The 17007-nt window shown below is 41.3% G+C and overlaps 1 protein-coding gene and 1 non-coding gene across 5 annotated transcripts in view; one reads left to right on the forward strand and one right to left on the reverse strand.

Annotated features, from left to right (window-relative positions):
* The window catches only part of LOC104607225 (mitogen-activated protein kinase homolog MMK1-like), a 96635-nt gene that overhangs the window by 38191 nt on the left and 41437 nt on the right, over positions 1-17007 (forward strand). For all 4 annotated transcript variants that reach the window (XM_088900055.1, XM_088900056.1, XM_088900054.1 and 1 more), the window contains exon 4: positions 320-652. In XM_088900055.1, the coding sequence (XP_088756181.1) occupies positions 320-652 (333 nt within the window). The remainder of the gene's footprint in view (positions 1-319; positions 653-17007) is intronic.
* Positions 1087-1192, reverse strand: LOC148801854 (U6 spliceosomal RNA). The gene has a single exon (XR_016084826.1). It is a non-coding gene; the product is annotated as a U6 spliceosomal RNA (small nuclear RNA).

The following is a 17007-nucleotide window of genomic DNA, read 5'->3' on the forward strand; positions in this document are numbered from 1 at the left end:
AAGTTCTACTATTGGTAATGAAAATAGTTGGTATTATAAGACAGTTTATGGTATTATGCCAATCAAAATGGGATAAGATATATGTGTGTGTGTGTGTATACTTTGGTTGGGGTTTTTTCAAACCAAAAAATCATCTATATGAGCTAATGAGATTGATTCTGTTATTATATCTATATTGACCTTTTCTTTAATTATTTCTAATTGATTTATTTTGTCATTCTTTATCCTTCTCTCCTTTCTTCCTGATATCTGCATATCTTGGAGGTGAAAATGACTTTTTTTTTTTTTTAATTTTTTTTTCATTGGATGCTTTCTGCAGTATTTCTTGTATCAGATTCTCCGTGGGTTGAAGTACATACATTCTGCCAATGTTCTGCACAGGGACTTGAAACCTAGCAATCTTCTCTTAAATGCTAATTGCGACTTGAAGATATGTGATTTCGGACTTGCGCGTATTACCTCTGAAACTGATTTCATGACGGAATATGTTGTTACAAGATGGTATCGGGCACCAGAGCTACTGCTAAACTCATCAGAGTATACTGCAGCAATTGATGTATGGTCCGTGGGTTGCATTTTCATGGAATTGATGGATAGAAAACCCTTATTTCCTGGCAGAGATCATGTGCATCAACTCCGTTTACTAATGGAGGTAAATTCATCATTTACCACATTATTCTTTGTGATGATATTATTTATATGATTTTAGTTACAGTAAGAGATGTATAAACTTACACTACATTATTGTTATCTGAGAAGGCCTCACAATTGCGGAAGAGCAATTTGTCCACTATGTCATTGATGCACATATAGAAACTGTACAATACTATATGCACAAAGAACAAGTGTTTACTCAGTTACTACAAAAGCTTGCCATACTCTTTTGTTAAATTTTTTAGGTGATCCCATGTTCTATATTTGACAGCTTATTGCTTTATTAATTCCTCATAAATTCTGTATCTAGTTTTGCCATTAATTATCATTCATTATATTGGCCTCCATAGTTGTCCAAGTGTCTAGGCAATTCTGGGCAACAGTGGGTTACGTTGTTACTAGGAAATTGACCCAAAACAACTTCTATTTGTTTTACAACTAAGACATTTCTCGATTTGTGCATGTAATCCTTGCTCAGGGGCCATGCTAATGTTCTCTGCATTCTTACAACTAAGACAAATCCACAGGTAACCCATAGTGACACTTAAATAAGGACTCCAACTCCTAAACAACTCTAATAACACTTCTATTCTCACTAAAACTAAATTTAAAGACACCAGAAATTCCTGTAAGTAGTAAACCACGTGTTTCTAAAAATAGTAATTACTAGAGTACTATAAATAGTAAATCTGGAAGTTACCATAAATAGGAATTTCAAACTAGCAATAAAAATCTAATTCTTAAGGCACCAACAACTAGAAAATAAATAAAGAGCTGAATAGTAACAATATCCTTTAACCCAAAAATTTTGAAATTGGTATAGGAATTGGAGAATTGGTTTGTTTGCCCATTAATTCTTTCCTTGCTTCTGCTTCTGCATCAACAATTCTTGAGACTTTCAGTTCTGAATGTTCTTCCTCAGTTTGGGAGTACAAAAAGCCCAGTCACCTGTTATTAGGAACCAGTCCTTGAGAAGAGCATTCTCCTAATCTATCAAATTGAAGGTCTGAATGGGATCAACTAGGAGATCTTCTGCCACAGCCACACCATTTGTCTTTCGAAAATGAAATTTTGTTACCTCTGTCAGGTTTAAGTTTTATGGATTTGGAGAACTCCTGGTAAGTTTTCAATACCCTTTCCAAATGCTTGAGCCATAGGCCTGTTGGGGGAATGAGAAAACTAGTCCAACTCATTGCCACCGTATTTAGCTTTCATTAGTTTCCTCCATAGCATATCTTTCTCAAGGCTATATCTCCGTAGCCATTTTCCCAATAAGGCTGTATTCATGGTCTAGAGAGGATGGATGCCAATCCCACATGTCCCTTTTCGGGTGCAAACCTGACTCCATGTCACAAGGTGAAACTTTTTAGGGTCATTTATACCTTCCCACAAAAATTTATTTTCAGCTTTTCCAATTGATTGATTATTGAAGCTGATTCAATAAACAAAAACAGAGAGATATTACTTTGGGCGGTTTGATAAGGTACTTTTAATGAGAGTTGACTCTTTTTTGGAGACTGGGCCTATGTTTTCTTTTAATCTTTATTAATGAAAAGGCAATGATAGGTTTTTTGTGGGATTTGGGGGAAGTAAAAAAGGACCACTTGATTAGATGGGAGGTAGTTAGTTGAAGCAAGGAAGAAGGGGGTTTGGGGATAGGGAATTTCGTTCATAGGAGTGAAGCTCTACTAGGAAAGTGGTTGTGGAGTTGGCCTTTGGAGAGAGAGAGGTTATGGCATGAGGTGTGGCTAGCATTCATGGTGTTTGCTGGAACACAGCAGCAGCAGCAGCAGCAGCAGAAGAAGAAGAAGAAGATTTGAGAATGGCGGCTTACTCACTTCAGCCGGCCCTACAATCTTATATAGATGTTTACAAAATAATGTTACATGAATGGACTGGAATGCCCCTGATTAGTGATGGGACACCTAGACAAATAAAACATTAAAACAAGTTTAGACCCAATAACTAAGGACTTAAGACACAAATATGACTAACATAAACACTAAACCAGCCGAATCAACACTCCCCTTCAAGCTAAGCATGGATGTCAATCATGTTTAGCTTGCCAAGTAAGTCTAAGAATTTCGTTGAAGCTAGTCATTTTGTTAGCACATCTGCAATCTGCATCTCGGAAGGAGTATAAGGAATGCAGAGTTCCCCTGAGACTATTCTTTCTCTAACGAAGTGTCGGTCAATCTCAATGTGCTTCGTCCTATCATGTTGCACTGGGTTACTTGCAATGTTGATGGCAGCCTTGTTGTCACAGTACATCCTGAGAGGACACTCGACCTTTATCCCGAGCTCACCAAGAAGGGTCCTAAGCCACAGTAGTTCAGCAACACCATGAGCCATAGCTCGACATTCAGCCTCTGCACTTGATCTAGCAACCACATTCTGCTTTTTACTTTGCCATGTAACCAGATTCCCTCCAACAAACGTGCAATACCTAGAAGCAGACTTCCTGTCTCCAACAGAACTAGCCCAATCTGCATTAGTATACGCTTCAATTTCAATTTTATTGTGTTTTTTTGAACATAATTCCTTTTCCTAGGCAAGTCTTCAAGTACCTAAGAATCCTTTCCGCTGCTCTCATATGAGGAATCGTTGGAGAGTGCATGAACTGACTGACAACATGTACAGCATAAGCAATATCTGGTCGAGTGAGAGACAGATATATCAACTTCCCTACCAGTTTTTGGTATTTCTCTTTATCAAGGTAGTCCTCTCCTACTGATTCCTGTAGACCATGGTTCTGTTCTATTGGCGTATTTGCTGGCCTTCACCCCATCATACCTGTTTCCTATAGAAAATCAAGAACATACTTCCGTTGACATATATAGATGCTTTCTTGTAACCTAGCAACTTCAATTCCAAGGAAGTATCTCAGATGACCCAAGTCTTTGATCTCAAACTCAGAAGCCAAGAACTCCTTTAATCTTTTTATCTCTTCTAGATCATCCCCTGTAATCACCATATCATCCACATAGACGATGAGTGCCGTAAGTCTACTATTCTGTTTCCTTATGAACAAGGTATGATCTACACCACTTTGAGTGTATCCCACTCTCTTCATGGCCCCACAAAGCTTCTCAAACCAAGCCCGAGGAGACTGGTTAAGACCATATAATGCTTTCCTCAATTTACACACTTTCCCATCAAAGCCATAACCTGGTGGAGGATCCATGAATACCTCTTCACGTAGATCGCCATTTAGGAAAGCGTTCTTCACATCCAACTGATGTAGCTCCCATGAGAAGTTTGCAGCTAATGACAATAAAACCCGGATTGTGTTGAGCTTCGCGACTGGAGCAAAGGTCTCTTTGTAGTCAATCCCTTCCTTTTGAGTAAACCCCTTTGCCACAAGTCTGGCCTTGTATCTTTTAATGGACCCGTCCTCCCTATGCTTTACAGTGAACACCCACTTGCATCCCACAGTGCACTTCCCTTCTGGTAGATCCACTAATTCCCAAGTCCTTGCTTTCATTAAGGCTTTCATTTCTTCATTCATAGCCTCTCTTCATCTTGGGTCAGACACTGCCTCTGAGTACCTAGTAGGGACATGCATGAAGGAGAGAGCAGACACAAAGGAATAATAACAAGGGGATAAATGTGAGTAAGAAACAAATTCAACAATGGGGTGTCAGATAGTACAAGAACGGGTAGACTTACGAAGAGCAATAGGGAGATCCAAATCAGAAGTATGAGTGATAAGATTACCTGGAGTTGCTGAGACAGATTGATCTGAGTCCGATTGATTGTTGCCATGAATTAGAGGGTCCTTTTTCCTTCTGTTGTAGGTGATTCTTATATCTTTTTGTTGCCTACTGGTGTCCTCAGTTACATCTGCAGCATCAAGAGTGGTAACAGGTGCAATGGGAGCCTCACTAGGTTCACCCGGGATGCTACAACTAGGAGGATCAGGAGGAGAAGATGGAAGGCCTGAGGTCGAAAGAGGCACAAAAAAGGAGGGGGAAGAAGAATCTGATTCCATCCCACTAGTCTCCCCCTGAAGAGGATTCTGGGAAGAATGAAAATAGGATTGAGACTCAAAAAATACCACGTCTTTTGTGACGTATTTCTTCTTGGTGACGGGATCATAACACTTGTAACCCTTTTGTGTAGGAGAGTACCCTAGAAAGATTCCTTTCGTAGCCCTAGGATCCAACTTGGTCTTCTTTGGATCCTTTACATGTATAAAACATACACAATCAAAGACTCTAGGTGGAAGAGGAAAGTCTGGAAGATTAGGACAAAGGACAGAGAAAGGAGTTTTCATACCCAACACCTTGGATGGCATCCGATTTATCAGATATGATGCGGTAAGGACTGCTTGAGACCAATAGTGCTTGGGAATCTTGTGCTGAAATAGTAAAGCTCGAGCGGTCTCCAATAAGTGTCTATTTTTGCGCTCAACAACCCCATTCTGTTGAGGGGTACTAGCACAAGATGACTGGTGTAGCATGCCAGCATCCTCCATGAACAGGTTCAAGGATCTTTCAAAATATTCAGCAGCATTGTCTGAACGAAATTGCTTAATCTTCTTGTCAAACTGAGTTTCAATCGTTTTACAAAATGCCATGGTTATCCGGGGCACTTCATCACGTCCTTTTAATAAGTAGATCCATGTGCATCGTGAGTAGTGATCAATAAAACTGATAAAGTAACGAAAGCCATCTACAGAAACAAGAGGTGTAGGGCCCCAAACATCAGAATGGACCAAATTAAAAGGAGCTTGAATTTCATTACTAGAAATTGGATAAAGAGTTCTACATTGTTTTGACAACTTACACACTTCACAAACTAAACTTTGACTTGAAATACCCTTGAATAATTCAGGAAACAGCCCTTGCAATGATGAAAAAGGTAAATGACCTAGCCTAGCATGCCACAAGTGTAACCTAGCTATTGACTCCTCATTATTCTGACTACTGGTAGCAGTTGATTGTAAGGCTGAATTGATGTCTGCATCAAAATAGTAGAGACCTCCACACTCATGACCGCTCCCAATCGTTCTCTTCGTCAATCTGTCCTGAAAGACACAATGAGTAGGAAAGAAAGTTATGCTACAGTTTAAATTCTTAGTAAGCTTCGAAACAGATAAGAGATTGGAAGTAAGATTGGGAACATGTAGAATAGATTTAAGAGAGAGGTCCTTGCTTAGGTCAACCCCCCTTCCCAGAGATGGTGGAGAGAGAACCATCAGCAACTCTCATCTTATCTTGGCCAGACATCAATTGGTAAGAAAAAATAAAGAGGACATGTGTGTCATGTGGTCAGTTGCACCAGAATCAATAATCCAAGAAGTAGAGTCTATAGAACTAGTTGCATTATAAGCAGAGACAATACCTGATCTGGCAAGAGAGGTAGAAACAAGGGAATTAGTCCTTAGACGGGTTAAGGGCCGGCTAAGGACCTCTACCTCATCAGAAGTGAAACCCAAAGACCCAGATGTGGAGGAATTAGCAGTCTGTCCCATGGGAGAAGATGCAACTGTAGATGTGTTCTTCGAGCTATCACCACTGTGAGTAGTAACAAGGTTCCCACTTGCTGTTTGATTCTTCAGGGGCTTCTTGTCTTCCCTTAACGCAGCTGGTTTCAGATGAGGATAAAAAACCCAACAAGTCTCTTTTACATGCCTTTCACCCCCACAATGAGAGCACTTGAGATGCCTCTTGTCTGAATGCTTTCTCCCTTTTTGGTTTGAAGAAATCAGGGCTGAATGTTCAACAGGTTGTTCAACTGGCTGTATTTGAGTGTCAACTTGCATCTCTTTCCTCCTAACCTCTTCATTCCTTACTAGATAATAGACATGGTGTAAATCTAGCATTTCATCCCTTCCCAAAATTTGAGACCTTATCTAAACCAGCCAAGAACTTAAAGGCTCTACCCTCATCAATTTGTTTATCATGCCTTTCCTTGTCTTTTGCATTCTCCCAATTGAGAATAAGATGATGATCAAGTTCTTCCCATAGTCCTTATAGGGTTGCAAAATACGTTGCAACTGTCATATCTCCTTGTCTCAATGCAGCAATGTCTTGGTTTAACCTATAAATTCTGGCATTGTTCTTTCTCTGTCCATAAGTTTTAGACACTTTCTCCCAAATCTTAGCAGTAGTGGGAAAGTGTTGAACAGTCCTGGCCACTCTTGGAGTCATCGAAGCAAGCAGCCAGGACATAACAGTAGCATTTTCCTTACGCTATACTGCGTACTCCACACTACCCACTTCAGGTTCCTTCTTCTGTCCATCTAAATAACCCGTAAGTTCCCAGGAAGTAATGAAGAGCATGGCTGAAACAGACGATTCTCTGAAGTTATATTCATCCGACAATACACTGGTGATCTGCAAGCTGTGCAGATTTGGATTTTCCAGATTAGGAGACCTCCCACCAGTTCTATTATCCCTAGAAGACACTTCTCCCGATATTGAAGACATCTCCTTCCTCTTACAGTGATCACAATTGAAAACTCAGCACAAAGAACACTATTTCAGACTTACCGAGGCTGTTACAAGTCTGAGAACCCCTTGTAACAGGTCTGGAACCAAGAACAATCCACCTTTGTACTGTGCTGAACTCTTCTAGACTAGGCTGGGCTTTGATTTCTGCTGTCGTAGACTGTGATCACTCTTACAATCTGTACTAGGACTGTCGAAGTCAGTCCTTCCACCTAGATCTGTTCCACACAGATCTCTCTTAGCAGCCGAATGGCTACTGCCTGCTGCAAGGTGTCTAGTAGGGCATCGGCTTCTGGAACAAACTCCCCTTGGGCCCTACAACCAAGGGAAACTTTAGATACAGACCTTGCTGTGTTCTACGGTCAGCCCTAGGGTTTCTTCACAGCGGCCAAGATAGGAGAGAGAGGAAAAAAAGTATAGAGAAGAGCAGAAAAGTGGCAGCTGTAACCAGACAGACGGATTAGTGCTCTGATACCATGTTTACTAGAACACAGCAGCAGCAGCAGCAGCAGCAGCAGAAGAAGAAGAAGAAGAAGAAGAAGAAGAAGAAGAAGAAGAAGAAGAAGAAGAAGAAGAAGATTTGAGAATGACGGCTTACTCACTTCAACCAGCCCTACAATCTTATATAGATGTTTACACAATAATGTTACATGAACGGACTGGAATGCCCTTGATTAGTGATGGGACACCTAGACAAATAAACATTAAAACAAGTTTAGGCCCAATAACTAAGGCCCAATAAATAAGGACTTAAGACTCAAATATGACTAACATAAACACTAAACCAGCCAAACCAACACATGGCTATGTAGAGGATGGTTGGGATGCTGGGGTATCTCGTCAGACAACTCTCAGAGCACCTTGGAAGGCTATTCACAACATTCTTCCCTATTTCCTCAGCCTAATTGGGTATGAATTTTTATCTTATTCTTCAAAAAAAATGAAGCTTGATCTGGTTTTTTACCAAGCCCTCAAAGCTCTCTTCCCCTCTCTCTACTCTCTTTCACTTTATAAAAAGAGCCAATCTCCATGTTTCTTCCTAATCCGGTTCTCCCTTTGTCGTTATCTTGGGACTTTGGCTTTCGTAGGGGGTTAAGGGATGAGGAGTTGGCTTGTGTTTGGAGTTGCTACTCTTGCTTGAGTCAGTTTGCTTGGATCCTACCAAACTTGATAGAAGAATTTGGACCCCTAACCCAAAAGGCTCCTTTTTTTGTGCATCTTTCTTCAAACCCCTTTGCTTTAACTCAACTCCTGGGGAGTTCCCTGTTAAAGAAATTTGGGCTAGACCCATCCCTTCCCCCCTCTCCCCCCCCTAAAATCGCTGTTTTCTACTGGGGAGTTTACTATGGTAAGATCAATACTTTGGAAACCTTACTTAAGTATTTCCCCTAACTGGTGTGTTCTTTGTAAAGTTCAGAATCAGCATTGTTACCACTTATTGATATCTTGTTCCTTTGGTTTAGTTTTATGGAATTGGATTTTTGGTTTGTATGCACATAGGTGGAACCTTCCATCCAATGTAAGTATGTTGTTTAATCCATCTACTCTTGGGTGGCACACATGACGAGGGAGAATTATGTGGAAATGTATCAGAACAGCTCTCTTATGGACTATTTGGGAAGAGATGAATGCTAGAATCTTCTTAGGAAAGGAAAGAACTATCTGAGATGAAGGATTGCACCTTGACAAGGGCAGTCCATTGGCTGAAAATCTTAGAATTATTTGCTGACTTTTCCTTTGATGATCTTTGGAGAAATTGGCTAGCAGTGGCTAATACCTCTTCTAGGAGGACTAGATGAGCAGTAGATTGGACACCTCCTCCAGAAGGTGTCATTAAGCTGAACTTTGATGGGAGTAGCCGGGGTAATCAGGACCTTCGGGTATAGGAGGGGTCCTAAGAAATAAGGATAGCAAAATTATCTCCTTATTCTCAGCCTCTCAGGACCAGTGGGAGCGGGTGACTTTACAAGAGTTGAGATACTAGCTGCTGTACAAGGGATTCAAATTGCAAACCAGCTTGTGGTGGGGCATCTATTAATTGAAGGTGATTCACAGGTGGTGGTGGGATGGCTCCTTAACCTGGATTCTGCCATTTGGGGTTATAGAGATCTCCTTAAAAAAGTGAATTGGCTGACTAGCAATATGACAGTATTCAGTGGGTGAGCAGATCGGCAAATGCTATAGCTGATTCTTTAGCCAAACAAGGGGTTTCTAAGGACTGTCTGTATTGGGACCACATTGTAACTTTTTCAATTTGTATTTGAGAATCCTTCTTTAGTTTTTTGAAGAGGTTGCACCTTGTGCCTCTTCTTGAGAATTCCTTCATTCATCAAAAAAAAGTTACTGTTTCCTATCAAAACATAAAAAAAAAGTTATTGCACCTCGTGCCTCTCCTTTCGAAAGATAATCTTTCTTCCATCTTGCTAACTTCCTTTGGAATGATTCAATGACTGGTTTCCAAATCTGCTCCAATTTATACTTGTAGTTTTCCCCAAGAGATCCAACCTTTTTTTGGAGGGGAGAGATCCAACCTTTTTTTGATCAATGGGTGAGATCCAACCTTGCAGGCTAGGGTTTCAGGCAGCTCGTTTATGGGGCATCTGGCACCTCCCTGATTGGAATCAATTCACTCTTATGGGTGGTCATCTTCAGGCCTGAAGCAGCTTCAAAACAAATTCAGGCACACCTCAATAGTCATCTTCAAACTCTAACAAGATATATTGGCTATCCTGCTTCTCTCTAAAACCTTCAATTAGACCACATTGCTCTGTTCTCATGATTAATCTGCTTAAAGCTTCCGTGATTATGATGAAGAGGAATGGAGAAAGAGGGTCCCCCTGCCAAATCCTTCTTCCTCCTTCAGAAGTATGGTTTTGGCGAATTATTAATAAGGATGGAGAATCTAGCTGTTGTTAGACATTCTGACATACAACTCCACTTTAACTTGAAGCCTATTCTTCTAAGGGTGCAGTCCAAGAAATTGCACTGGACATGGCCATAAGCTTTTTACATGTCCAGCTTTCAAGTCACACCTGGCTCATCAAATTTAAATCTTGAGTAGATACACTCTTTAGTTATTAGAGACCTATCCAGAATTTGTTGTCCATCCACAGAAGCCCCTTGAGATGAAGAGACAAGACTGCCTAATACTTCTCATAATTTGTTAGCCAACACCTTTGAAATTATTTGTAGATACTGCCTATTGGGCTGATAGGTCTGTAATCTTTCAAATCCATTGCCCTTGCTTTCTTAGGGATCAAGGCTATAAAAGTGGAACTTACAGCCTCCATGGTACTGCCTTGGTCACGGAATTCCTTCAGAACCATCAAAAACTCCTGCTTCAAGAAAGACTAGTGCCTCTTGTAAAATTCAATTGGAAATCCATCTAGGCCTAGGGCCTTGTCCCCCTTCATCTCAAAAATAGCTTGAAAAACTTCACTTTCCTTGAACTCCACTTCCAGCATGTTATGGTCATATGCTAACGACATTCAAACATAACACCATCAAGCTTGGGCCTTGTAGCTTTATGAGCATCAAAAAGTCTTTGTAGAATTCTACAATTCCTTAAGCAATCTCTAGGGGCTCTTCTAACATCTGATCATTTATCTTAATGCATGAAATGCCTTGTTTCTATTGCCTGGCATTTGCTATTTTATGAAACAAATATTTTTGTCACCTTCCTTCAACCATAGTACTCTGGATTTTTTCCACCATGATATCTCCTCCATTTTGGTTAGGTGAGAGAATTCTTCTGTTGCTAATTCTTTAACCATAATACTCTCTGTCTCTCTCTTTCTCTCTCTTTCTCTCTCTTTTGCAAATAGGGAACTCTGTGTTTTTTTTTTTTTTTGATAAATGAAATAGGGAACTCTGTTCCTCGTCAAGGGATTCAATCTTCTCTAGAAAAATGTTCTTCCTTTGCTTTAGGGAATCAATGGTTTTTTGACACTACTATTTTATATTATCTTTGAGGTGTTTTAATTCCACTTGAGCCTCCTACCACCACTATTCCAACTTGTCCTTGAAATCTAGATGCTCAAAGAACATTAATTCTATCTTAAATGGGGCCAGGCCTCTCTGCAGTTAAAGAGTTCAGGTGGAGGAAGGATATCCATCAGCTCAGCGAAGGAAGTCACAGTGGACTGCAGAAGTTCAGAAGCAAGGGGAGAGAGGAGAGGATAGAGAGGGAGAGAGGAAAGAAAGTCATAAGCAACGGTGGAGAGTTTGCGGTGCTTCTTCCATCAAAGGAGTCTGACGGCAATGGAAAATTACTCAGGAAGTTCAAGGGATATTGAGATGCTGGATGGAAAAGAAAATGATGAACTCTTTGGAGAAAGAGAAAAGCAAGAGAGAGGGAGGCTGAGAAAGGAACTGGGGGATATTTTTTTCAAAGAAGAGATCACCTCGAGGCAGAAATCTAGGCAAACATGGTTAAAGGAAGGGGATAGAACACACAAGATTCTTCCATGCCTTGGCCAATGACAGGAGGAAAAATTTCATACACAAATTGGAAATTGAAGGGGTGACTATTGATCAACAAAATGAAATTGCTAGTGCCCTTGTTAACCTTTTCAAGTTGATCTTTAGAAAACCTCTCACTGGAAAACTTTGTGTGGAAGGGTTGGAGTGGCCAAGAGTTGAGGAGGATCAAAAAAGGTGGTTAGAAAGAAGGGGAGTTTAGGCCCATCAGTCTAGTTCACAACCTTTATAAAATTATTGCCAAGGTGCTATCGAGAAGAATTAGATTAGTGCTTCCTTCTATTATATCCTTAAATTAAGGGGCCTTTGTTAAGGATAGGCTGATCACCGACCAAATCCTTATTTCCAATGAGAGTGTGGAGGAGCTAAAGAGATATGGAAAGAAAGGTTTGATTTGCAAGCTCGATTTAGAGAAAGCTAACGATTTGGTGGACTGAGATTTCTTGGTGGAAGTGATGAGGAATTTTGGTTTTGGAGATAGGTGGTGTAAGAGGACTAAGGGATGCATTAGCACTTGTCATTACTCACTTTTGGTTAATGGCGCAGTAGTTGACCACTTTCTAGCCATTAGAGGTATTAGACAGGGGACCCTCTCTCTCCTTTCTTATTCACATTAGTAGCGGAGGTGCTAGGTATTCTTTTCTAGAGAGCAGATTTGAGGGGTTTGGTGAGAGGTTGGGGAGTTGGAAGAGAAAGTGTGCCTATTAGTCACCTGTTGTTTGCTGATGATATTGTTCTATTCTGTGAGGGAGGTGATCTAAATTGGGTGAGGAATATGAAGGAGGTAATCCAAGTCTTTGAGAAAATGACAAATTTAAAAGTTAACTTCAATAAGACTTGTGTGGCAGGCATCAACATGGATGAAGAGGTATTTGAATGTGCAACAATATTGGGTTGTGAGGTATGTCAGTGGCCTATAATTATTTGGGTTTACCTTTGGGGGGCAACCCTAGAAGCATAAAGTTTTGGAATCCGGTGGTGGATAGGTTCTGAAAAAGGTTTGCCTCCTGGAAAAGGAATTATCTTTCGATGGGTGGAAGAGTTACCTTGATCAAATCAACTTTGGCCAACCTGCCAGTTTACTTTCTTTCGATTTTTAGGATGCCTGCAGGGATCTGTTGCAGGGATCTGTAGAAGGTTGGAGAAGCTAATGAGGGATTTTTTATGGGAACCGGGAGAGGAAAAGAGGGATTATAGGGTGAGATGGGGAATGGTGAGTAGAAAGTGCTAGGGGTCTAGGAATTGGGAAATGGCCTTGTTGGGAAAATGGTAATGGAGATTTCTGGTGGATCAAGACAAATTGTGGACAAAAGTGATTGAAAGAATACATGGGCTGACGACAGATGGCTGGGACACAGGAATTTCAGCTAGAGCAGTGGCAGCAACACCTTGGAAAGCCATCCATGCCATTCTTCCTTGTTTTCTACCTTTTGTCAGGTATAACTTGTGTTCTGGAAACATGGTTAAGGTTCAGGGAACATGTGTGGGTGGGGGAGACACCACTTAAAGACCAATTCCCTTCCTTGTTTTCCCTTTCTAGGTACAAAACTTAACTGCCTCATCTTTAGTTTCATTTGTTGGTCCAGCACCTTAGCTTAATTGGGATTTTGGTTTCAGACGAGGTTTCAGAGATTCTAAGATGGAGTTGGTGTGGTCGTTGATTCAGGTACTTCAAAATGCCTTCTTATAACCGTCAAAGGGTTCCTTGATTTGAACCCTTTCCTCTTCTGGCTCTTTCAATTGTGCCTCCTTTTTCAATGCCCTAGCTCAACCCTCTCTTTCTCCTGCTGTTCCCTTTCCTTCTAAAGAAGTATGGGGAAGACTGGTCCCACCTAGGGTTGTAGCACTTTGCTGGGAAATAGCTTTGGAAAGAATTAATACTTGCGATCAACTTCAAAGAAAGAAGCCTTTTTGGTGCTTGTCCCTGCATTGGTGTACCCTTTGTAAAGCCAATGGTGTGTCTTGCTCTCATTTACTTATATCCTGCCCTTTTACTTTATCTATTTGGGAGTGGTTTCTCTCTTTATTTGGTTGCAGGTGGACTCCCCCATCAAGCATTTGAAGCCTCTTCATATATTCAGTTGGTAGCCGGATCAAAAAGAGGGGAACAATCTTGTGGAGGTGCACCAGGGCAACAGTTTGTTGGACAATTTGGGAGGAAAGGAACCAAAGGATATTTACTGAAAAAGAAAGAAGCAGGGACACAATTATAGAAAGGATTACTTTGAGGGTAGCACAATGTGTTAATGAACCTATTTGATGATGCTCCAATAGAGACCATTGTGAACAATTGGCAGGAAATAGGAGTCTCGGCTCCAAGTAGAATCAATGTCCATCCTTTATGGTTCCCCTCGGTTGAAGGTTTTATCAAACTCAACTTCGATGGGAGTAGGGAAGGAAATCTAGGGCCATTAGGGGTTGGTCGTGTTTTCGGTTTAGAGGCAGGTTCAGTAATAGCCCTTTTTTCAGGACCAATTGGAATTGGAGACACACTGAGAGCAGAAATTCTAGCCCTCTTGGAGGGGGTAAAAAGTGCTAGGGAGCTGAATATAAACAAGTTGATTATCGAAGGAGATTTAAGTGGTAATTTGCTGGATAGAGAAGATAAATGATGGGTTATGGACATACATTAATGAACGAAGGCAATTCAAGTGGCTTACTCAAGGAATGGATGTATGTTGTAGAGGAGATGGGCCAAATGGCCTATAGGCTGTCATTCTATGTTGTGTTTATGTTTTCCTCTGTAATGGGCCTTATTCTGGGCCCATACTCTTATGTACTTTGTTTTTGTAATTTCTTGCCCACCCAAGGGCCTCTCTGTAATAATTCAAAGATTAACTTAATAAAATGTTTTAGAGTGTTAGAGGGAGGTTTAGTTTGAACCTCTCACTCTCTAACTCTCATTGCCGCCAACTCTCTCTCTCTCTCATCTTCTTAATCTTCTCTTGTTTGTTTTCTGGTTTTGCATCTAATCTCAAGCAGTTCTATACTTCAAGAGGGCTGTTTTCAACTTGGTATCAGAGTAGGCCAGAGCTTGGTGTGACCCTCATGTGGTTCTAGTCCAGCCGACTGCATGAGGATGTTCTAGGGCTGGAAGTTTAAAGTCATTCGCCTGGTTCTTGGAGGTCATTGGAGGGTGCCCAAGTCTCTACCCACTTGGAGAATAGTTCGGTGACCAGGAAGAATCAGAGAGAAAGGTGTTCGTCTTGATTTGAAGCTCAAATAAGAGATTCACATACTGTAAGTTACCGCAGTTATTGCTGGGTTATTTTCTTTGCTTGGGAGGGCTGTTAAAGTACTCGAAACCCCTCTCCATTCTGCCTTATTATTCGGCTGTTGCTGGACTGATTCAACTCCGAGATTTCTAGGTTATTTTGGGGAGCAATTCGGCTATTGTTGGACTGTCAAGTTGCTGAAACTGGTTTGGACTCAGTGGTATTAGTCTCTAATTCAGCCCAGCCTTTTCTTGGACCTATACGAAATACTATTGAAGTGGTTTCTACTAGTTATCAGTAGGGTGTTAACTACTACACATGGAGTGTTTGTTAAAAGGCCTCTTAAGGACTGTGGACTGTTATTTCTTCTCTTTGGGACAACGGTTGTTGGGGACTGAAAGAATGGTAGGATCCATCTAATGGACGCCACGAAGGTTGCGGAATGGGTGGGTGAATTTCAAAAATTTTCCTACCTTCTTCCAACCGGGAATCATATTCCCTAAATTTCGAATACAATATTCAAGGATCCTACTTGAACCATAATCGAACCAGATCTGAACCAAAAGGAAATGGAGGAATTATACCTGATTCAGAGAAGCAGTATCTCCCAAAGTTGGTGTTCACGCCCAAAGAGGACACCAAGATCCACTCCTGCTGAAGATGACACAGCTGTAAGTGGAACGGAACCAGTAGAGTGCGCCCTACACACTGGATCCTTCGCAAGAATCCTCTGGAAACTCTGAGCACCAAATATTTTTCAGTCTTTTCTGCAAAGCTGATGTCAAGAAACAGTTTCTTGATTTCTTTCTTCTTCAAAGATCGAATCTTGTAAGAAAGGATGGCGGCGGCTGGAGGAGAACTCCTGGGACGAAGATGGCTGAATAGCTTCTCTTTCTCTCTGGAGTCTGTATGAGATCCAATCTCAATTCGCAGGATGCTCTCTTGCTTTCTCAAAACCCCTGTTCGAAATCTGATATTGATCTCTCTTAGAGTTTCTCCTCTTTTCTTCTTGATTAAGAAACCTCCTAATTAGGAGTTATCCCAATCCAAATCAGTATTTGGATAGGGGATGATCTTAATCCTATCTTTAGATTAAGTTAGCTTACTCCTGATCTTATCAGGAGGTTACCAGATTCAAACCTGATTTGAATTTGGTCTCCCAGAGTGGATAAGGTCAAAGGCCCAATCCTTTTGCTAACTTTAATCCCAGATTCGCCCCATAGATGGGTGATCATATCAGCCCAGCTCGAAATGGGCTTTTGGCCCATTAAGTGTTCAATGCTTAACTAGTATCCAATCTGCTGCCCAGTTGGGCTTCTTTGTATGGCGTGGGACCCAAGCATTGATCTACACACCAGCCACATGGGTTCGACCCAGCCTTTATTACAAGGCCCAACCGAATTCACTGAAAGGCTCAGTGAACCCCTGAGCCCATCACATGGACCCTATGGGCCCAACACTTACATTAAGTGGTCCCTGGGCCAAGCCATCTTATAAAAAACCCAGGGACTGTGGGCAGGTGCAAGATTAGCCCATCAGGTACTATCCTAAATGGTCTTACACTTAACCTCTCAGCCCTTAATGATCAAGCACTGCCCGACAAGAGAAGACCTCTCCCTCCGCTGCAAGGAACAGTGCCGCATTCTCCACTCACATGGATACCGGGAATTAAAACCGTTTGCAAACATTTTGAAACCGTACAAATATATATATATATATATATGTTAATTTTGCAAAACAAAATTCCAACGATTGAAATCAACTGCCGGCAGTTTGGTTTCCATCAGAGAGAGTGCTTCCTGATCATTACCTTTGTCCGACAAAGGGGCTGATCCTGTCACTATGATCACCCATTCAGATGAATTCTCAGACTGTCCCAACATACCCAGGTTTTGATCCCCGCTAAGGATCTCACTGATTGGCATATCAAAGACAGCCCGATCCGACACTTAGTGAAGTGTCATAATCGAGTCTAGGGGTCAGGTGTAACTTTCCAGTTTTGCCCATCTGTTTCCAAGGTCCAGGGCAATACTGGAAATCTGGTCCGGTTCAAAGATTCGAGTAATCCCATACTGCATGTGCCTTGGGTCTTACCCTGGTGGCCGAGACAGACCATCCCAACACTTGGTGGCACATCAATATCAACCTTGGCAGGATAAATCTCCCTAGACTTATCCAATGGCTGTGAACATTTAAAACTAACA

The sequence above is a fragment of the Nelumbo nucifera genome, chromosome 3, assembly GCF_055504915.1.
Source record: "Nelumbo nucifera cultivar China Antique chromosome 3, China Antique-T2T, whole genome shotgun sequence".
Classification (NCBI taxonomy): domain Eukaryota; kingdom Viridiplantae; phylum Streptophyta; class Magnoliopsida; order Proteales; family Nelumbonaceae; genus Nelumbo; species Nelumbo nucifera.